Here is a 19,617-nt window from a genome sequence, read left to right on the forward strand (position 1 = left end):
AGAAGTGCAGACGGAGGAGACAGAGCAGTAATAATGACTTGGACAAGTGGGAGGAAAAAATAGGTCAGGGACGAAGATGATGCCAAGGTTTCTGGCCTTGGGAGCCTCATGGGGATCTGAGGTGAGCGTTGAGGGATGACGAGGAGAGATCCTAAAGGAACTGGGGAGGTAGTGGGGTGAGGAAGGGAGCCTGGAACTACAGAACTGGGTAGATAATGAGGCAAGGGGAGGGAAGTGTGGAGCTGAGGCTTTCCCATAGCTGTGAAGGAGCAGTGTCTCAGGGAGAGAGCTGAGCATCCTGGGAATTGAGATGGCATTCATCCCAAAATGCAAGGTGCAGAATTCAAGGAGACCCTTAGGACCAGCCTTAAAGGCAGCAAGCACATGAACTTGGACCAGTAACTCCCACCAGGAACTCAGTTTTTCTCTTTGAAAATGGGTCTAATGATACCAGCCCTCCCTACTTGTTGGGATTGCCCTGTCTTTCATTCAGTTAGCCATCCATTGAACACGTATTTCTTTTCTTTCTTTCTTTCTTTTTTTAAATATTTATTTATTTATTGGCTGTGCCAGGTCTTAGTTGTGGCACTCGGGATCTTTTTTGCTGCGTGAGGGATCTTCGTTGCAGCATGCGGGATCTTTTTTTTTTTAGTTGCAGCATGTGGAATCTTTAGTTGTGGCATGAGAACTCTTAGTTGCAGCATGCAAACTCTTAGTTGCGGCATGTGGGATCTAGTTTCCTGACCAGGAATGGAACCCGGGCCCCCTGCATGTGGAGCGTGGAGTCTTAGCCACCGGACCACCAGGGAAGCCCCTGAACACATATTTCTTGGCTGTCTATTAGAGGCAAGCACTGTTCTAGGTTTTGGGGAAACAGGGGTTATCCAGGCAGGCAAGATACCTGCTCATTTAGAGCTATCATTGTGGCTTGGGAAGTCAGACAATAATTTTACAGGTTGTTGAACAGGATTTTTCCTGTGGGCTTTGAATTTCTGCTGAAGATGCAAAGGCTAGAACAATAAGGACTATATATTCTCACATGCCAAAGAGAAGTACTAGGCATCTTACTAAAGGCAGAACCAGTTCAACAACTGTCAAGATACATCCCTGGATTCCAGCCTACGAATAAAAAGGGATTGAAGAAAGTCATTGAGTCAGAGAACAGTTGCATTAGTAAGCAGGGCTGAGATTTCCCCTGAGGGTACTCCCCAAGCAAACCAAGTGAACAGGGCCCTAAGAAAACCAGTCATAGAGACTGGGGGCCTCCAAAGAAGAGGAAACTAGCATGACTCCCCATAACTCTGTCTCCACTGATGCTAGCTGAGGTGCTAGAAGCTGCAAGCACCCCAATGCACCAAAGCACAGCAAGAAAGTTCCTGGGAGAACCCAACCTATGACTTTAGGAATTGGGGATGTACATAAATGAAGAGGCTTGTGTGCATTTTCTGTCTGGAGAAATCTGACCATGGAGACCGGCTGGAGTGGCCCTTATAGCAGGAAGAGATGCAGCCAGCTCACCACTGGTTTGCTGGCATGGACAGGAAAGTCCCATGGGGGGTAGGGGACACAGGGAAATTGTCCAGAGAGTGCCTTGCCATGGTAGTGCAGGGTGGAGATCATGCAGAGAGCTTCCCAAGAACCCACAAATGTGCCCATGAGAGAGCCAGAGCTTGGCACCTGTCAGCCAAGGGCACCTGTCACACAGGACTTTACCATTTTCCCCCTAACACCTCTCCCCCAACCCTGATGTGGAGGAGCCACAGCAGAAAAGGAAGGTCAGAAAATCAGACCACACCCCACTCTCCCTAGTACATGATCTTGAGCCAGGGGACAGGCCTGTGGAGGGAGAGGAGGGGTGTTAAATTGGATACGAGATTGATTAAATTGGATGAGGTTTTGATTTGGACAGAACCAGACTTTTTAGTGCCTGGAAATTGGTCTTAATTATAGAAACGAAACTGTTCTTGTGACTAACGGCGATGGGCAAGCCAAGGACTCTGCTTGAGATGCCATTAAGGGTGGAGAAGAGAAATTCACCATAACATGGTTGAAGGCAGGGAGAGGAGAAACATAGAGCTGTTTCCTGATTGTTCCTCTTCAGGTTCAGCCCATTCAATACATCAGTTATACAGGTAAACAAACAATTTCAACTACTCTAGAGCAATGAAGGTGAAACAGGGTGATGTATTAGAAGGTGATGACTTGGGAGTGGGAAGACTGCTCTAGGTTGGGGGGTCAGGGATGGCCTCTCCAGGGGGTGATGTTTGAGCTGAGGGGTGAAGTGATGAGCGTGTCCTGTAAAACATCCCGGAGATGAGTGTTTCGGGGAGAGGGAAGTGGGCATGAACTTAGCCTGTTCAAGGAGTAGAGAGGAGGTCAGTACAGCTGTGGTGTGGTGAGTGCCCCAGCAAGAGGTGGGATAGATCAGAGAGGGGGCCAGTCCTGCAGGGCTTTGGAGGCCAAGGTCAGGAGTTGAGGCTGTTTTCAACATTAGACTGGGTCTGTCCTTTGTGTGGTGTGGGTCCCTATAAACTGGTGTCTTCCTGCCTGCTCGGTCCCTCTGCCTCTCCAGGAAGCAGTAGGCTGCAGAAATGCAGGGGTGGGGTGGGGTGCTTGGGGGAGGCAGCCATGGTTGCCAGGCCTTTAGACTTTAGGGCAGGGGACCACGGTGTGAGTGATGAGCTGACTGTTGGGGGTACTGAGATGGGTGGCCGTTGGCATTCTAGCACCCCTGCCCTCTCCCTGCCAACACAAGAAGATGTGAGCACACTCACTGCATCAATCAGAAGCTCATCGAATCCCGAGGGAGTGAGGGGCTGGATGGAATCAAGGAAATGGATCTGAGCCGCAGGCTGGAGGACTGGATTTCATTCACTTCTTGGACACACGCTGTCTCCTTGAGTGACCTTATTCCAGATCCTCCATGTTTATTCCTCTGTGGAAGAGAAGACACCTCTTGTAGGATCCGCCGCCATCAACGCCTCAGGCCTAGGCTCGATCCTGACGCAGCAGGAAGGGGATGAAGATCAAGGAGCTAAGGCGGCTGGCAGCGACAGGTCTCTGCCGGCCGCAGGATAGCCAAGGACGCGGCCTAGTCCACTAGAGGGCGCGCGCCCCCAGGGGACCTTCCAGCGCTCCCGCGTCCCACGGCGGCGGAGGCAGGCGAGCTGCCCCGTGCTGTCCCAGCTCCAGCCGCAGCCCCGGCCGACGCCCCCAATGGCTCGGGCGGGAAGCGAAGGGTCCGGGGCCCGGCCTTTGGGTCCTGTCTCTGTCATGCCGTTCTTCGTACCTCTCCTGAACTCCTTCAGACCTTCGAGGCTGCAGCCTTGGTCATCGAACAGGGAGTTTGTCCCTGAGGTTAGGGGCGGGAGATAAACTCTGGACAGGTCAGCAGTTCAGTTTGCCCAGGACAAGAGAAAGGTGGCTTGGGTGCCCCTGTCCCGGCAGGCGTCATCTCGCCTACTAGCCCTCAGGCCGGCCCTGCGTCGCCCCCAGCTCCTCACGGGTTAACACCCCTCGCCGCCCGCTCGCTTCCCAGTGCCAAAGTGGGTGTTGCTGGAATTCCTCTCTCCCTCTCCCGTAATGAGGGGGCTGAGCTGTCCCTCCGAGGAGGGGGCACGGTGTGGATAAAAGAGACGAAAAATCGGGGGAGGTTTCCAAAAATAAAACCCTCCGGTTCCCATTCAGAAGGCTACAGTGACGGGGAGAAGGCGCGGCGGTGCGACAGCGGTGCCCACCCAGCTAGAGACGGAGCGCGGCCGCCGGGCTCATTGCACGCAGCCCCGGGCCGCTCCCGCAGCCTGGCCCTCGCTCCACGGAGAGCCTGGCCCGCAGTCTGATTCGGGGCCCCCTAGACGGGGAGAGGCGGGCCACCGAGAGGGGACCGGAGCGCAGCCAGAGGGCGGCCGGGCGCACAGACTGCGAGCCCCGGGACAGTTACCCGCGCGCGCCGCTTTCCGGGCGCCCCGGCGCCATGAGGCCCCCAACCACCACCCGCTGCCCCGGGCGCGTCCTTCGGAACCCCTGGAGGAGCTTCTTGCCTCTCACCCTGGCTCTCTTCGTGGGCATGGGTCATGCTCAGAGGGACTCGTTGGGCAGATACGAGCCGGCTGGAAGGGACGCGAGTCGGCTGCGGCGCCCCGGGGGCAGCCACCCCGCAGCGGCTACAGCCAAGGTGTACAGTCTGTTCCGGGAGCAGAACGTGCCCGTTCCGGGTTTGCCGCCCGCGGAGCGGACCCAACCTGGCTGGGGGAGCCCCAGCAGGCCCGCCGAGGCGGAGGCCAGGAGGCCGCCCCGCGCGCAGCAGCCGCGGCGAGTCCAGCCACCTGCGCAGACCTGGAGAAGCCGGCCCCTGAACCAGCAGCAGTCCGCACCCCGGGCCCAGGCCCCCCCGGCTCTCCCGCGCCTCGGGACCGCGCAGCGGCCGCGGGCTGCGCGAGGGCGGCTAACGGGGTGAGCACTGGAGAGGGAAGCATGGGGGCTGGGGGAGCGAGGGCCGGTCTCCCGTACGCTCGTTCGTGGAGGGATGTGCTGGCTAGAGGACAGGGCGCCGGGCTCTGCCTTTCGTCCCTCTGTCCTCAGTACTGCGGAGGAACAGACCGAGGTCCCGGAGCTGGGGCTCCATCTGACCCACTCTCAAAGAGTTGAGAGGAAAGAGAAACATCATCCACACCCTTTCGTACCAGCTCGCCCAGACCCGACGTTAATCCTTTCCCAAGGCGCCAGGGCATTCGCCCGCTCTCCTCCCTCCCGCCTCCAACCGGTGCCTGCTGACGCCCGTAGCGGTGCGGGGATCTGAAAGGGATCGGGGAGAGGGCAGCGGGGTGGGCGTTCCACGCGCTTGAGGCCCAGGGGAAGCTGAGCGGGCTTAGAGCGCGGGTGGGTGGAGGACGTCGGGGGCTCCAGAGCGCGAGGGCAGATGCATCTCCAGGAAGGAGGCTGGCAGCAAAGCCTGCGCGGGGGAACGAGTCTGTGGGTTGCGGCAGAGGTCGGCCTGGGCCCGCGGACGACTGGACGTGGAAGTGGGCATGGGATCGGGGGCACTTTGGGCAGGAAGCCTGCTCGCGATGTGGCTGTGGCACTGTGGGTCCGTGGGGGAGTGGGTCTGTGTGTGCCCCTATGCAGCTAGGTGTCAGCGCGACTCGTGCACTTTGCAGGGCTAAGTCTCCCCCCTACCCTGAGACTACCAGCTGCTTGCCGGGGGCTCCCTCGCAGCGTGGGAGAGGTTCCCCAGTAACCCCCGGCCCCGCTGAAGATCCTCATGGCTGCTGGAGGCTCAGTCTTGCCTGAGTATGACAGGTGTCTCCAGAATGGAGGGCACTGGAGGCCCGGGCAGTGTGGGGATGCGTGGGGACACCATCGGGGAGGCTGGGAAGGAAGCTGGCAGCCCTTCTCGGCTTGGGCCCTATTTGCCAGTTGGGTTCAGTCCCCTGGCTCATAGCCTGAAGGACACTGCAACCCCTGTTCTACTCCCGAGGATGTTCTTACTGCCTCTCCACTCACTGTTTTCCGAGGCTGCAGCACTCTTCTCCTGTATTTCTCTGCTTAGAGAGACCTTCCTGACTACTCCTGCCCCGCCCTCTCTCTTCCTTCACCCTGCTCTACGTTTCTTCGTAGCACTTATTCCCATTGGACATATTATGTTTCTGTTTCTGCGTGTATGGTCTGGTCTCCCAGCCCACGCTAATGTAAGCTCTATGAAAAGAGAGGCTTTGTTTTGTGCATTGCTGTGTCACCGGTGCCTAGAACAGTGCTCGTATATAGTTGCTGCTTGTTAAGTATCTGTTGAGTGATTGAATGAATTCCCCGCTGCCCTTGGAAGGCCCAGCTTCAGGCAGACAGAGTAGACCCGAGCACTGCCAAGTCGCTTACACAGAGGATCAGTCAGTGGGTGGTAATGGCCTGTGCAAGTGAATACATACTTCTTAAGAGCAAGTGTGCTGGGCCTGGGATAGGGGATGGGGCCCCGAGACAAAGACATTGTTCCTGCCAGGAGGGCAACTCAATTACTTCAAATCGAATTGGAGAAATGGACAGATAGGCACTGGTGAACACGCTTTCTAGTTCCAGAAGCTTCATGTTAAGCATAAAGGAATGGACGGTTGTGGCTGACGAGCCTGGAGGAGAAGGAGGCCCTGGGGTTCGATGGGCAGCATGCGGGGAAGCAGAGGGGAAGTGGCAGGAGTGGGGTCCCGAGTTGTAGCACTGCCCAAAGACAAGGGCTTTTCACTGTTGGCACTGGCCTAGGGGCAGGACTGCACCCTGGTGTAGGGGAGCCACAGGGCTGAGGCTGGAGGCATAGGCTGAGCCAGATCATGGAGGAGCTTATACTGTCAGCATTCGGGTGGGAGTTGGGGGGAGATGGGATAGTGGAGTGGGGGTGGGAGGGTGCACTCTTCACAGCTGTGAAATGAGGCGGTGATGAGCAAAGCAGATTGTCACCGTGATAAGGCTGGTAGATGTACACAGGTGTGTAAGGACCTGGGCTGGGTGCCACCCACAATCACTTGCCATATACAGGTGCACACGTCACATCGCACGCTGGGGTGGCTCCTCCCCCAGATTATTTTCTGCAGCTTTGATAAAGGGTGGGTTCCTCTGGCACTGCGGCTATAGCCACTCCAAGTCATCTGGGGAGGGGCTGAGCGGCAATCTTGTCCATCGGCTTCCTCTCCCCAAGTCCATTCTCGCTCCTGGCTTCTGGCCAGGCTGGCCTCTCTGGCAGTTGCCTTGTGAATTGCTCAGGGCCAAGGACTAAGTGCCACCTGCTGGTAAAGCTTGGAATTGCATCACCACTACTGGTGATTCTTCATTCAACAAACGTTTGGAAGGTCTCCTCTATGCCCGGCACTTTGCTGGACCATGGGGATACAGCAGTGGCCAAGACAGCCTCTGTCTCCGTGGAACTTGCAATGTAGTGGGGTTTTATTGCACATAAGGAAGATTTTAAGTGTGCGCCGGGCACAGTGCTAGGTGTCTGGGACCCAGTGTAACCAGAGCAGAAAATTCTTGCCTATTGAAATTCACAGTCCACAGGGGACTTTTTAAGCCACTGTTCCCCAGCATTCAGTGTTTCTTAAGCTTAGCCTCACAGCATACCACCTTAATAATATTTTCCTCTATCTTTTCCTCCTTGTTCTATTATTTTCTTAAATTTATAAACTGTTAAAATAACAGGATTTTGTGTTTTATTTATTTTTAAGTATTTTATATTATGAAGTTTTATACAAACCTACAAAAAGTATTGGAAATAATACAACTAACAATCCAGCTTTTTCAAACCTTAATATGTGGGCCTATTTTGCTTCTGATTTTTTTAGTCGAAATATCGTCTATAAATTTGTCTCCCTCTCTCCCCAGAGTTAACCACCACCTTGAATTTACCCGTGATTCCAATCTAGGTTTTTATAGATGCATGCATCCATAACATACACAATATTGTTTTGCATATTTTAAACTTAGATAAGTGGTGCTATGCTGCATTATCCCTCTAAAATTTGCTTTTCCAATCCTCATTAGATGTTTGAAATTTAACTACATTAATATAATCAGCCCAAGTTTATTCATTTTACTTGTTGGTCATTATGTCGTTGTCTGAATATACCACAGTTTATTTATTCATCCTTCTGTTTTTGGACACTTAGATGAGTTACATATTTTGGTATTACAAACAGTGCTTGGCATTTTTCTACATAAATAAATCCATTTTCAAGGACACTTTGTATCACTATCATAAGCTGAAAATAGCACCGCTTGTCATAAGGAGAAAACTGTAGGAAAACTGAAATGAAAACAAAATGTTCTCAAAGTCTAGTCAAATACCATTATCATAGGAAGTTCAGCCCTGTAGTTCTCCCTACTGGAAATGGCAATTGGCAAGGGCTGGAGAGAGAACCTGGCGTGAAGACCCAACCTCCGACAGAGATTTTTTCCCACTGGTCTAATCACACTAGAACGATCACTGAAAAGGGAATCACTTTCTCGCTGTGTGATTCAGCATTGCCGCATGTTGTGGTTATGGAAACGTCACACTTCCTTTCCTACCAGAAGTGTGTTGGGGAACATTGGATTAAGCGAAACAAAGAGGTATTAAAAGTACACCACATGTCAGCCACTATGTTAGACTCTAGGGGCACCAAGAGGAATAAGAAAGAGCCCTCAAGGTACTCGAGACAGAGACATACACCAACAGCCTGAGGTAATCAGTGCTAAATGGTGTGGCGGCTGGAGAATGGGGAAGGCTGGGTAGATGGCAGGGGAGGTTTTACACAAAGGAGGTGACGTTTGATCTGGAAGTCTTGGAGCGTGCCACGGATCTCGGTCGGCAAAGGAGAGAGGGAAGGCAGTCTAGGCAGAGAGAGCAGCTCAAGCAAAGGCATCAAAATGTGCCCACATACAGTGCAGCTGGGGGACAACAAACTTCGTATATCTGGAGGATCATAGTTCTGGTTGTAGGTGGCCATGGAGATAAGGGGGCAAGGGGGGCAATTAGACTCCACAGGCAGGAGGGGTCCGGTTGGCTTTGTAGAAGCCAGTGGAGAGCCTTGAGGCGTCTATAACAAAGGACCAGTATGACCAGATTTGTTCCAGGTGGAACAGCAGCTGTCCTAGGCTCTTAGCCAGATGGGTTGGGCAATGATGTTGGATACTGGGCTAATGTTTGCTGAGTGGTGTGGCCTGGAAGGCTGGGCTTACATAATCTCTGAGTCGTATCTTCCAGAGACTCAGAGCCACTGAGTCATTGGCCCCAGCTAGTCAGGCTCATTTGCTCTCTCCAGATAGCCAGAGCTCACGGAATGGTCATCTCCCATCGGGCACCTCCCTGAGCCTGTACCCAAGACTCTGGCTGGGCTCCTGTACCCCTCTTGAGTGCCCGCTTTGCCAAGCCCTGCCCCCCTGCTTGGCAGCTTTGATTCTGACCAGTTCTCACTGTGGCCCTGACGGCCTTGAGGGCTCTACCGTGGTCAGGCAGGGCATGCCGAGCTGCTGCCTTCCTACAGTCAGCTCCGTAGCCATTCTGAAGGCATCTAGGGTACCAGCAGGCTCAGGGGGGCCTCCTTGAGCTGGGCTCCACGCCATGACCTCTCAGCCAGGTGGGCCCCACAGTCCGTGCTCTCTGGACTCCCACAGACCCTAGTTTTTAGAAAACTCCCAGGGCATGCTGTCTGCTTCCTTCTCAAAGACCTCTCAGGCCTCTAAGAGGCCTTGCCACCACCAGAGGGGGTAATGACTCACCAATGGGTGGGTAGTCCCCCCTCCCACCAGGGCACACACTCAGAAGCCCTGGCTGTGAGGACCAGCCCCTTCCCCAGAACCCAGTGACTTGGGCCCTGATGGGGAATAGGCCTTCGGGAGCCAGGAAGCCGATGAAGGCAGCGGTGCAGAGGGGCTTCGAGGTGGCTGAAATGGCACAGCCCTTGGGTGGGAGGGCATTCTGGGGCCTCCCTGGGAGGCAGCTCCCCACAGCTTTGGGCCAAAGGGCCAGGAATGGGCCTCAGCTTTTTCAAGCTGAAGGAATTTATTTTGAATGTTTCATAAGGTTTCAAAAACCACACGAGCTTTGGGGGCCACACAAATGTCAAACAAACTCCTAAGTGGGACCAGATGCTCACCACGCCGGCCACGAAGGTCACAGGAAGGGCCCCCTGGTCTGTCCTTCAGCCCACTCTTGGGCTCCGTACTTCTGCTGCCCCGCTCACCCTGAGCTTCAGCAAGTGCTCAGTAGAGAATTTCTGAGGGTAATGATGGGGTCTGTGAAGCAGAGCCAGGCCCAGCCTGAGCTGAGAAGTCAGGGCCCCAGAGGTCTTCTCCAGATAGAGCCCTTCTCGGGAAGTCACCTCTGTCCGGGCATTTGGGCTTTAGATTGATGGTCAGGGTGGGTGAAGGATAGTGGTGCTGCAGGGGCCTCACTCCACACCTGAGGGCAGAGTTTGGGTGAGTTAGGTGAATGGCCCTGGTGGCAACTGCTGGTCAGCGTCTCCTGCAGGTGTGTCGGTGCCAGCCCCAAGGAGTAGCTGGGGGAAGGGCAATCTCCCACCGAGTACGTTCCATCAGCCTGCCCGAGTAAAAAGTGTGCTCAGCATGCAGTGCAGCTTATCCCGAGTCCCCAGCCCCATCTTCCTACCAGCTTGCCACTTCCTCAGCTCCTCTTAAAGAGAAATTCTGGAGCTCCGGCTCCTTCTGTCCCAGCCAGTGCTCCGTCTGACCGTGCACCAGCCTGCCAGAGGGCTAAGCCTCCTCCCAGTGTGCGTGTGTTGGCAGGTGAGGCACATGTATGTCCTTAAGACTGTTTTGGGTATGTTTTCCAGCTTCCCTTGGATTATCAGCATTTGTTGGCAAGGGCCATGGTGATAATTTTTTGGTGAGAGGCCATGCAGAGCTGGAGCGTGACTTAGAGTTGGGTCAACTGAGGTTTGAATCTGGCTCTGACGTTTATTTATTGTTTAGTCTTGGAAAGTGACTGAGCCACTCTGAACTGGCTTTTCGATCATCTTCGTGATCCCTGTGCCAGTGTGTCGGGGGCTATTGTCCTATCTCATTTAATCCTCACAACAACATTAAACAGGTATTATTATCGCCATTGTACAGATGAAAAGAATGAGGCTTCCCGAGCTTGTGCAGAGAATGGCAGAGTCAGGATTCAATCTTAGATGTGAAGGATCCCAAAGCGCCCGCCCATGGGCCACGCGGCCTCCCTAGAGAAGGGGGACAGTGCCCGGCCTGGCAGAGTTCCCCCAGGCCCTGCCTGTAGAGGGTGGGACCATCAGTAGGGCTCTGTGAATAGTCCCGCTCTGAGCACCTACGCTGACCCTGCTTTGGTGACCCCGCAGGAGGAATGTCTGCGGGGGACACTGCTGCCCAGGATGGACAACAGCAAACAGTACCAACCACTGTATCAAACGTGAGTGCCTCCACTGCATCCATCCTCTCCCTCTCTCTTCCTCGAGCTGGGCGGGGCATGGGGACTCCAGAATCTGTGCGGGGAGCACAAGTGTCTTCCCCGATCTGCCTGCTGAGCAGGTAGCCCCTTTCCAGGGGGGAGGCAGTGGAAGAGAGGAGATTGAAAAATGCCTCCAGGGCATTCCCTGGTGGTCTGGTGGTTAGGACTGGCGCTTTCATTGCCAAGGGCCTGGGTTCAATCCCTGGTTGGGGAACTAAGATCCCACAAGCTGCATGGCATGGCGAAAAAAAAAAAAGGCTCCAACTGAAGATGACTTTTCAAATAAAATCCCCTCTCTTGTTTGTAAAGTTTCCTGTATTCCCCACCTGCTGCTCCACTGTGTTGGGGCTCCTCCCCAACTTGCCCTGTGGTGCTCACAAACCCCTGTGGTCTGCGGAACACACCTGGCCCCAGAGTCTCTGCATCGCACATTCCTGGGGGGACCACTCCCAGCGCCGTGCTAGGGGAGTCCACCTCTGCTCTGGCCCCTGGCCCCTGGTGGGCATCCTACCAGGACGGTCAGATGAGGCTTTGATCCTGTGTCTGGAGCAGTCTTCCTTTCAACCACTCCAAAGCCTGGCAGGCTGGCCCAGATGAGAAAAAAGAGGGTAGTCATCTTAGTTATGTGGAGACCAAGGAGTGAGGTAGGAAGAGCCGGGCTCTGTGCCCTAGCCTCCACTGATGGCACCCTCGGAAGAGGTGACAGCAACACGAGAGCCAGTAGCTATGCAGCACTCGCTCTGTGCAAGACTCACTGCACACGTCCTGTGGGGCGGGGAGAGCCACTCACCTTTTGGCAGGTGAGGAAACTGGGGCACAGACAAGTCACGTGCTCAAGGTCACATGGCCTAGAAATGGCAGGATATGGACTCAGGTAACCTGACTCTAGGGTCCCTCACTGTCGTGGCCTCTCCCGTTGCGGAGCAACAGGCTCCGGACGCGCAGGCTCAGCGGCCATGGCTCACGGGCCCAGCCGCTCCGCGGCATGTGGGATCCTCCCGGACCGGGGCGCGAAGCCGCGTCCCCTGCATCGGCAGGCGGACTCCCAACCACTGCGCCACCGGGGAAGCCCAAGGGTCCCTCTTCTTAATCCCCACACTCTGCTGCCGGGTATCTCACGTCACTTCCTGCGTCTGTGAACCGGGGATGGCCGTGTACCACTGTTTCCTTTTTTACTCCTCCTCTACCTCCTATTACTACTGCCACCATCACCTCTTCCATCACTACTACTACAGCTGCTGCTGCTACCACTACTACCACCATTACTCCTATAACAATGACGACTACTACTACTAGCTAACAGCCGAGGATTTACTATACACCCCACACTGCACTAAGCTCTTCACATACATCATCTTAGCTGTCTCCCAATCCTATAACATGAGTATTGACTGATCATCTATCCTACTTATAGTCGAGGAAACCGAGGCTCAGTTTGGTTAGGGAATGTGCCCGAGGAGACAGTAGTACTCCGAGTCCTGGAGCTGAGGCCTGGGGTGGGATCAGGGGCTGGAGATGAAGAGGAGAGCCCGTAAGTTCTATTGAGCTTAGCAGAGAGTGTTGCTGAGGTTTGAGTTGAAGTTGGAGAGGGTGGCTTCAGGGCGGGTGGGCTTCTCCACAGCTGCCCGAGGGGTCTGGGCATGGGCCTCGCTCTGGCCCTTCAGCCCTGAAGGTTCTCAGTTTCCTAACTTTCTCATGACTTTCCAGCATCAGTCTCTGCCAATCTGCAGTTTCAACACTGGAAACTCGAGGTTGGGTGAGTCTGTAGATTGTCAGAATTGACGTGCGTGTGCACCCTCGTGCCCTGATCCGGGGGTGCTGCTCCAGCCTGCTGTCAGTATCCACTCCACCCCGGGGGGCCTCAGCCCCACTGTTTCTCTCCCCGGCCCTCCGCTGCTCCCCTGGTCATACCTGTGGCCCTGGCACACAGGCTGGCATCGCTCCTGGAGGAATTGCCACTGGGCGTTAGCCTTTCCCACACGAAGCTGGCTTGCGCACTGAAGGCCTGTGTGCTAATTAGCTGGGCCCAGCGCTGTTTGCTTGTTGCTGTTTTGCTGCTAATGAGCTTGATGAGAACCACGTGGGCAGTGGGGTGTTGGCCCTGGATGGCTAGGTCCGGAGCTCTGTCAAATATGGGGCTCTTGGTTCCACGCCCTGTCAGCTGGCTCTCCTGCTTCCTCCGTGGTTTGCGTCTCCCTATCCCCTCCCCACAGCTGCCCTTCTGGCTGGAGCAGAGGCTGCCAACGCTGGGGAATGCTCATGACTCTGGCCTAGTGGTTTCCCACGTGTGGGGTGCCTCTCCTGACCTGGCCGCGGTGGGGATGGTGACAGGGAGGGGTGTGTGACATCCCCCCAACTGCCAAGAATAAAGTCTAGTCCCAGAACAGTGTGGGGACACAATCCATCCCCTGGTCTCTCCCAGATATCTGTAGGTCCAGCCCACTGCCCCTGCATAGCGAGTGATGGCCTTTGTCCCCTGGACCACCCCCGACCCCCACTTGCCCCCTCTCACAGACTCCTAGGTTGCCGTAACATACCAGCCATCTCCTTGGCAGGCCCCTTTCTTCATCCCTGTGCCGTCACTGGACCTTGGGGACCCACTGTGTCTGCAGGTGTCCACTGCTAGAAGCCCAGCTGCTCTCTACACCCTGGAGGGCTCTGGAGCTGTGCCCCCATCTCCTCCTCTGGTCTTGGTATCTGCCTTTCCTTCTGTGGCTTTGCCAGCTCTGCCACACAATTTGTGTGTTTACGTATTTGTGGAGGCAGCTGACTGGGGCCTGCCAGCCCGCTCAGCTGAGGGGAAGCAATGTAGGGCGTGGGGTGCCAGGGTCCTGTTTACAGTTAGGGCCTTTGGAAGACTGTCCAGTCTTCCCAGACTGGCTCGCCCCAATGCACACACAGCCTTTGGGAGGCTTCTGAAGGCTCACACTGGGAAAGAGGATTTGAAGAATTCTTTGGCTTCTTGTTTTATCTCAGCCTAGATGCACGGGGGCTGGGGCTGTTCTGGGGAGAAGGCTATTGAGGAGGGGGCTAGGTGGATTACCATCTTCCCCTCCCCCACAGCAGTCAGGCTCCAAGTTAAGAGCATGTGCTTTAGATTCTGGTGCCAGATTCAAGGAGTCATGGGTTTGAATCCCAGCTCTGCGTCCTCAGGCAAGTGCCTGGCCCTCTTCCAGCCACAGTGCCTCACCTGTTAAGTGGGTATAACAATCTTTATAGAGCTGTTTTTGAGAATTTAATAATAACACACCGTAGCTCTTACAGTGTGTTCTGTGCGTCAGAACTTTATTATTAATTTTGCATCCTCACAACAACCCTGTAAGCTAGATTTGATCTTTATCCCCATTTACAGATGAGGTTAACTATTTGTCCAAGTCACGCAGCTGGCAATCAGTAGAGCCTGGGTGTGAATCCAGGTAGCCTGCTCCAGAGGATAGGGCTTAACACCGTGCTCCTGGGAAATGAGCACGTGTGTGTAGAGAGCCCGGAACATGGTAAGTTTAGTTGTTATTTTAACCTAGATCCAGGTGCTGCCTGCCTGGGTTTCAGTGCCGACTCCATCACTTAGCTACAGGACCCTGGGCAAGATGCTCAAGCTCTCTGTGCCTCAGTTTCTTTTCCTGTGAAATATGACTAATATTAGTCCCTGCCTCAGAGAATTCTGAGGAACAAATGAGATAACTTAGGGCAAGTGTTTAGTTCAAGGCCTGGCACGTTCTGTGTGTTCTGTACGTGTCTGGCCTTGATGTTGCGAGCAGGGACTGTGTCTAACAGCCCACACCGTACAGCACAGTGGCAAGTGTTCACCGGATACAAGGTAAAGGCTCAACAAGAATGTACTGAATGACACAGGGCCTTTCCCAGGTCCGTGCAGAGAAGTCCCCTTCTGCTGCCCCGGATTCATCAGCCCTTTTGGAAAACTCCCCACGGTGCCGGGAGACCCTGGAATGGCCTAGACATTTGTGCTTGCCTTTTAGTCCCAAGCCTGTGTGCGCATGGGGCCATTAGAACCACATGCCTCTGGGCCACATCTCAGTGCTGTGAAGACCCTCATCCCTCCTGAGCTGGGCTTCTCCTGGGCTCCCCTGAGGGAGTTCCCCTGGCCCACCCATCCCAGCCCTGTAAATGACCCCATCCCAAGGGGCAAGACTATAGCCACCCAACTTTGGAGCCAGAATCCCCGAGTTCAAACCCTTGCTCCATCATTTACTAGCATGGTGATCTCAGGCACATTGCTGGACTGCTCTAAGCCTCAGTTTCTCCGTATGTCAAATGAGGATCAGAATAGCACCTGTAGTAGTTCTAAGAATCTACAGAGGAGATGTATGCAAAGAAATCGACCTCATAATGGTAAGTGCTGAACAAATGTTGGGGAAAAGGGTCAGGGCAGGGGTGGGATTTGCAGGTTCTTTACTGACTGGTTAGGAACTGCCAGGAGCCAGAGACTTGAGTCTACATATGGCTCATCTCTGGATGAACCATCCGATGAAACTCAGTAGTCGGTGGGAGTGGTGGAGAGGAAAGTGGAAGGTGTTAAGGGGAATAATCACATGACTTCAGTGGAGACCCAACTAACATGAAGGGTACAGACCTAGCAAGAGACACTGCCCATCTCTCCCCTGACCATGTAGAGGTACCTTAGATCTTTTTGGTAAGCAGGTGTATGCCCCAAGGCTTTTTGCTTAAAGGAGTATTTAGGAGATGCTTTTATCCAGGGGATCCTGAAGCCAGGGACTGTATCCTGTTGATACCAGCAGAGTGCCTATTTAATACATGTTTGTTAAAGGACTGAGTGGGTGAATGATTCCACAGGTGACCTGGAGGTTTTCTTCTGCCATTCTCAGCTGCCTCTTCTCACCTCCTTGGTTGGCTTCTCCTTTTCTACCTAACATCTTTTTTTTTTTAAAGCCAAGTTCTTTTTTTAAATTTTATTTATTTATTTATTTTTGGCTGTGTTGGGTCTTTGTTTCTGTGTGTGGGCTTTCTCTAGTTGCGGCGAGTGGGGGCCACTCTTCATCGTGGCACGCGGGCCTCTCACTGTCGTGGCCTCTCTTGCTGTGGAGCACAAGCTCCAGACGCTCAGGCTCAGTAGTTGTGGCTCACGGGCCTAGTTGCTCTGCGGCATGTGGGATCTTCCCAGACCAGGGCTCAAACCCGTGTCCCCTGCATTGGCAGGCAGATTCTCAACCACTGCACCACCAGGGAAGCCCTCTACCTAACATCTTGATGTTGGGCTGCCTCAGGACTTTCCCCAGATCTTCTAAATCCCCCACACAAAGAGGGGGCCATATGAAGCAAGCAGAGCATTACTGAGTACCAGTAGACACTGTGCCAGGCAATTCACACGCAACAGTAAGAGTGGCCCTGCTCACTCTGTACCAGGGACCACGCTAAACCCTTCAACTCCCTTCACCCTGTGAGTGGCCGTCACATCACGCTCTGTCCTGGCCCCTCCTGTGTCCCTGGCTACTGCTTCTCCTCTGCCCGCTACTGAACACTGGGTTTCCCAGGACCGAGTTCTGGGTCCCCTTCTTTTCTTTCTCACTGCACTGCTCCTGGAATGATCTAATGCATTCCCATGGATGTAAACATCGTCTCTGGGCTGATGACACTCAGATTTATATACATCTTCAGCCAGTCCTCTGCTCCAACCTCCAGGCTCCTTTTGTCCCGCCGCCTCCTCAACATCTGCTCTTGATGCCTCCCAGCCACCCCCACCCCAAGTGAGCGCATCGTTTCCCTCCCTCTGAGCCAATATCCCTGCCCAGGTCTTACCCATCCTGTCAGAGGCATCTCCATCTATGTGAATGCTTAAGCCAGACCATTCAGGACACCTCCTCTTGCTCAGGCTTCTATCCAGTTCATCCCTGAGCCCTGTTTGCTTTACTTCCTAAATCTCTTGAGAGTCTGTTTGCTTCCCGCCCCCGCCCCCCCAACCCCCGCAGGCTGCTTCTCTAGTCCCAGGCACCAGCACGCTCTCCTGGGTGACTGCTGCAGCTGGCTGACTGCTCCCACTGTCTCCTTTTCTCTCCAGTTCTTTCTCTGTAAGTTAGATCACAACACATCCCTATTGAAACCTTCCTGTGGCAGTGTGTCCAGCCTCGTCTGTCAGCCCCTCACTCACCAGATCCAGCCTGGGTTCCTGGAATGTGCTGCCCCCGGGCTGTTGCACATGCTGCTCTCTCTGTCTGCTTTTCCTGTCTCTTTATGTAGCTGCTCCCTGTCTTCGTTTCCAGCTCCCCATAACCGCTCTGTCTAGAGCTGCCTCCAGCAGCCTTGTTACTCTGGATCCCAGCCCCTGTATTGTTTCTTCCACCATTCATATCCCTATTTCTCTTCCTCTGCTTGTTTTTTCGCTTGTTTTATGAATTTCTCTAAGTTGGAGTCTCCATGAAGAAAAAGACACTGTCTGTCTTGCTTACCATCCTAAGCAAACAGTAAATGTTGGACACACGACCACTTTCTAGACGCTGAGACTCGCAGAGGTGAAGGAACTTGCCTGAGGTCGTGGGGTTGGAATTCAAATGCAGGTGTCTTTGACTATAAGGCTGCTCTCTCCTCCACACTTCTGCCCCTGCCTTCATTGAGTTGTAAATGGCAATGGTGTATTGCTTCCCTCTCAACCTACATGGGTCCTGGGCACGGAGCCGGTGTGACTGCAGAAGGGCTTGGATGGCTCCATGTCAGCCACAGAACTGTTTTCCATGCCCTGGAGCTGCTCCCCTGGAAAAGGCTGGGTCCCCGGGCTTGTCCCTGATGGGGGCTGCTCCAGGACCCCATCTTCTCTCATCTCCCCGGCCTCTCTGGCACTGAGGCCTTTAAATCCCTGCCTCCTCCCAGACAAAGCCCTCAGGGCTGTGATGGGGATGGACAGGTGACTCATCTGCTCTAGAGCAGGAGCTAGAGGCAAACCCAGGCCTCTGCCCCGGGCCACGAGCCCTGTCCAGTGGTCCCTTCCTCATGCCTGCTGGAGCCAGTGGGAATTGGGGCTGCTCTCTGCCCCAGCCCCTGGCCCCCAACTGGCCCAGTATCTCGGTGTTTGTTAATGCAATTAGCAGGGCGGTCCATGCTGATGGGCTGGGGCCAAGGTCTGACTCACAACCCTCCTTCCTCCCCTCCGGCCGCCAAACGGTAGAGGCCCTCTCGGCCTGCCAGACAGCGTCTGCAGAGCGTGCACAAGAGGCCAAGAACGGCATCTTTCTCTCATTAAAGGCTTTTATGTGAACACAACTGCAATTTTGGAGCAGGGCGCTTGGCTGGCCCCTGAGCCCCAGTGCTGTTTCCAGCCATCCTGAGCTGCGACCCCAGCACAGCTGTGGTGGGACTGGGCCGAATCCTTGAGGACCTGACTTCTCCCACAGCCTGGGGGCTCGGGGCTGAGGTCGGGGCTTGGGGGACACAGCCCCTGGGCAGAGCTTGGGTGTGGAGAGGATGAGTCCTCGGTGGATTCTGAGGGTGTGTGAAGGCCAGTGAGGGATTTCCTGGCCTCGGGGAGCTCTGACATCAGGATCCCCTTTCTGTGGAAACCAAAGGTCAAGGCTGTGGAGAAACAGCTCAGGGTCACAGGTAGACCCCCAGTTACGTGAATTCCAAGGGCAAACTGAGGCCTCCAGGTAGGGGTCTAAGGTGAGGGGCGGGCCCAGGGAAGGGCAGCACTGAGGGTGGTGGGTGACCGTCCTGCCTAGAAACGCCTCTGGGTGTGGAAGGGACAGAGCCCCATCCTGAGGGAGGGAACAGGTACTCAGTGGGGAGGTCCTTAGTGTCCCACTGACACAGAGTTTAGGAAAGATGGAGCTTTAATCTGAGGAGCAGCTGAGCCTCAGGTATGGGGGTGCTGGGCCCAGAGTCTAATCTGGAAGGTAGGTTCATCTCCCAGACAGGAGGGCCTGGTACTGGAGGCCTCGGAGGAGGGCACAGGCTTAAGGGGCCCACCCTAAAGTCGGTGCCTCACCTAATGGAATTGACGGAGGGAGAAGGCATCTCTAGATCCCAGGAGAGAGAGCTGATAACAAAAGCCCTACCTGGCTGGTGTGGAAGGAGGTAGAGAGGGGACGGGCTGTATTTAACACCTGAAGAGCAGCCCTGCCTCTGCACCACAGTGCTTGGGGCATCTCTCTAACCAGGGCCTGCCTTGTCATTGTCTTTTCCTGGGAAAAAGGTCATGGCAGAGAAGTTCAGAAGCCCTCTTGCTTCTGCCACTAGGTGTGTGGTTTTTTTGTTTTTTAACTTAGCATTGATGTCCAATACAACTTTTTCTGTGGAAATGTTCTATATCTTGCCATCCACCGTGGTAGCTGTGAGCCACATGTGGCTAGTGAGCCCCTGAAATGTGTCTAGTGCAACTGAGGAACTGAATTTTAAATTTTATTTAATCAATTTCCATTTCAACAGCCATATATAGCTCATGGCTACAGCATTGGACAGCACAGCTTTAGAGAGTACAAAGTACTTCCATGATCTCTGTTGAGACTCACACAACTCTTTGAGGCAGGAATTGTCAGACCCATTTTATGGATGAGACAGCTGAGGCACTGGTTGAGGCGTCTCAGTGAGATGAGACGCGCCCAAGGTCACGCAGCTGGGATGTGGCTGAGCGGGGCGGGGGTCAAACCAAATCTTTCTGACTCCCGACCCCATGTTCTTTTTGCTACCAAGTCTCTGGTCGCAAGGGCTCTGAG

The 19,617-nt window shown here is 54.4% G+C and overlaps 1 protein-coding gene across 1 annotated transcript in view; it reads left to right on the top strand.

Annotated features, from left to right (window-relative positions):
- Window positions 1-3,973: 3,973 nt before the first annotated feature.
- The window catches only part of LTBP2 (latent transforming growth factor beta binding protein 2), a 96,006-nt gene continuing 80,362 nt past the window's right edge, over window positions 3,974-19,617 (top strand). Inside the window, exons 1-2 of the mRNA XM_065871400.1 lie at window positions 3,974-4,452; window positions 10,830-10,900. Of these exons, the coding sequence (XP_065727472.1) occupies window positions 3,974-4,452; window positions 10,830-10,900 (550 nt within the window). The remainder of the gene's footprint in view (window positions 4,453-10,829; window positions 10,901-19,617) is intronic.

The sequence above is a fragment of the Phocoena phocoena genome, chromosome 2 (assembly GCF_963924675.1).
Source record: "Phocoena phocoena chromosome 2, mPhoPho1.1, whole genome shotgun sequence".
NCBI lineage: Eukaryota > Metazoa > Chordata > Mammalia > Artiodactyla > Phocoenidae > Phocoena > Phocoena phocoena.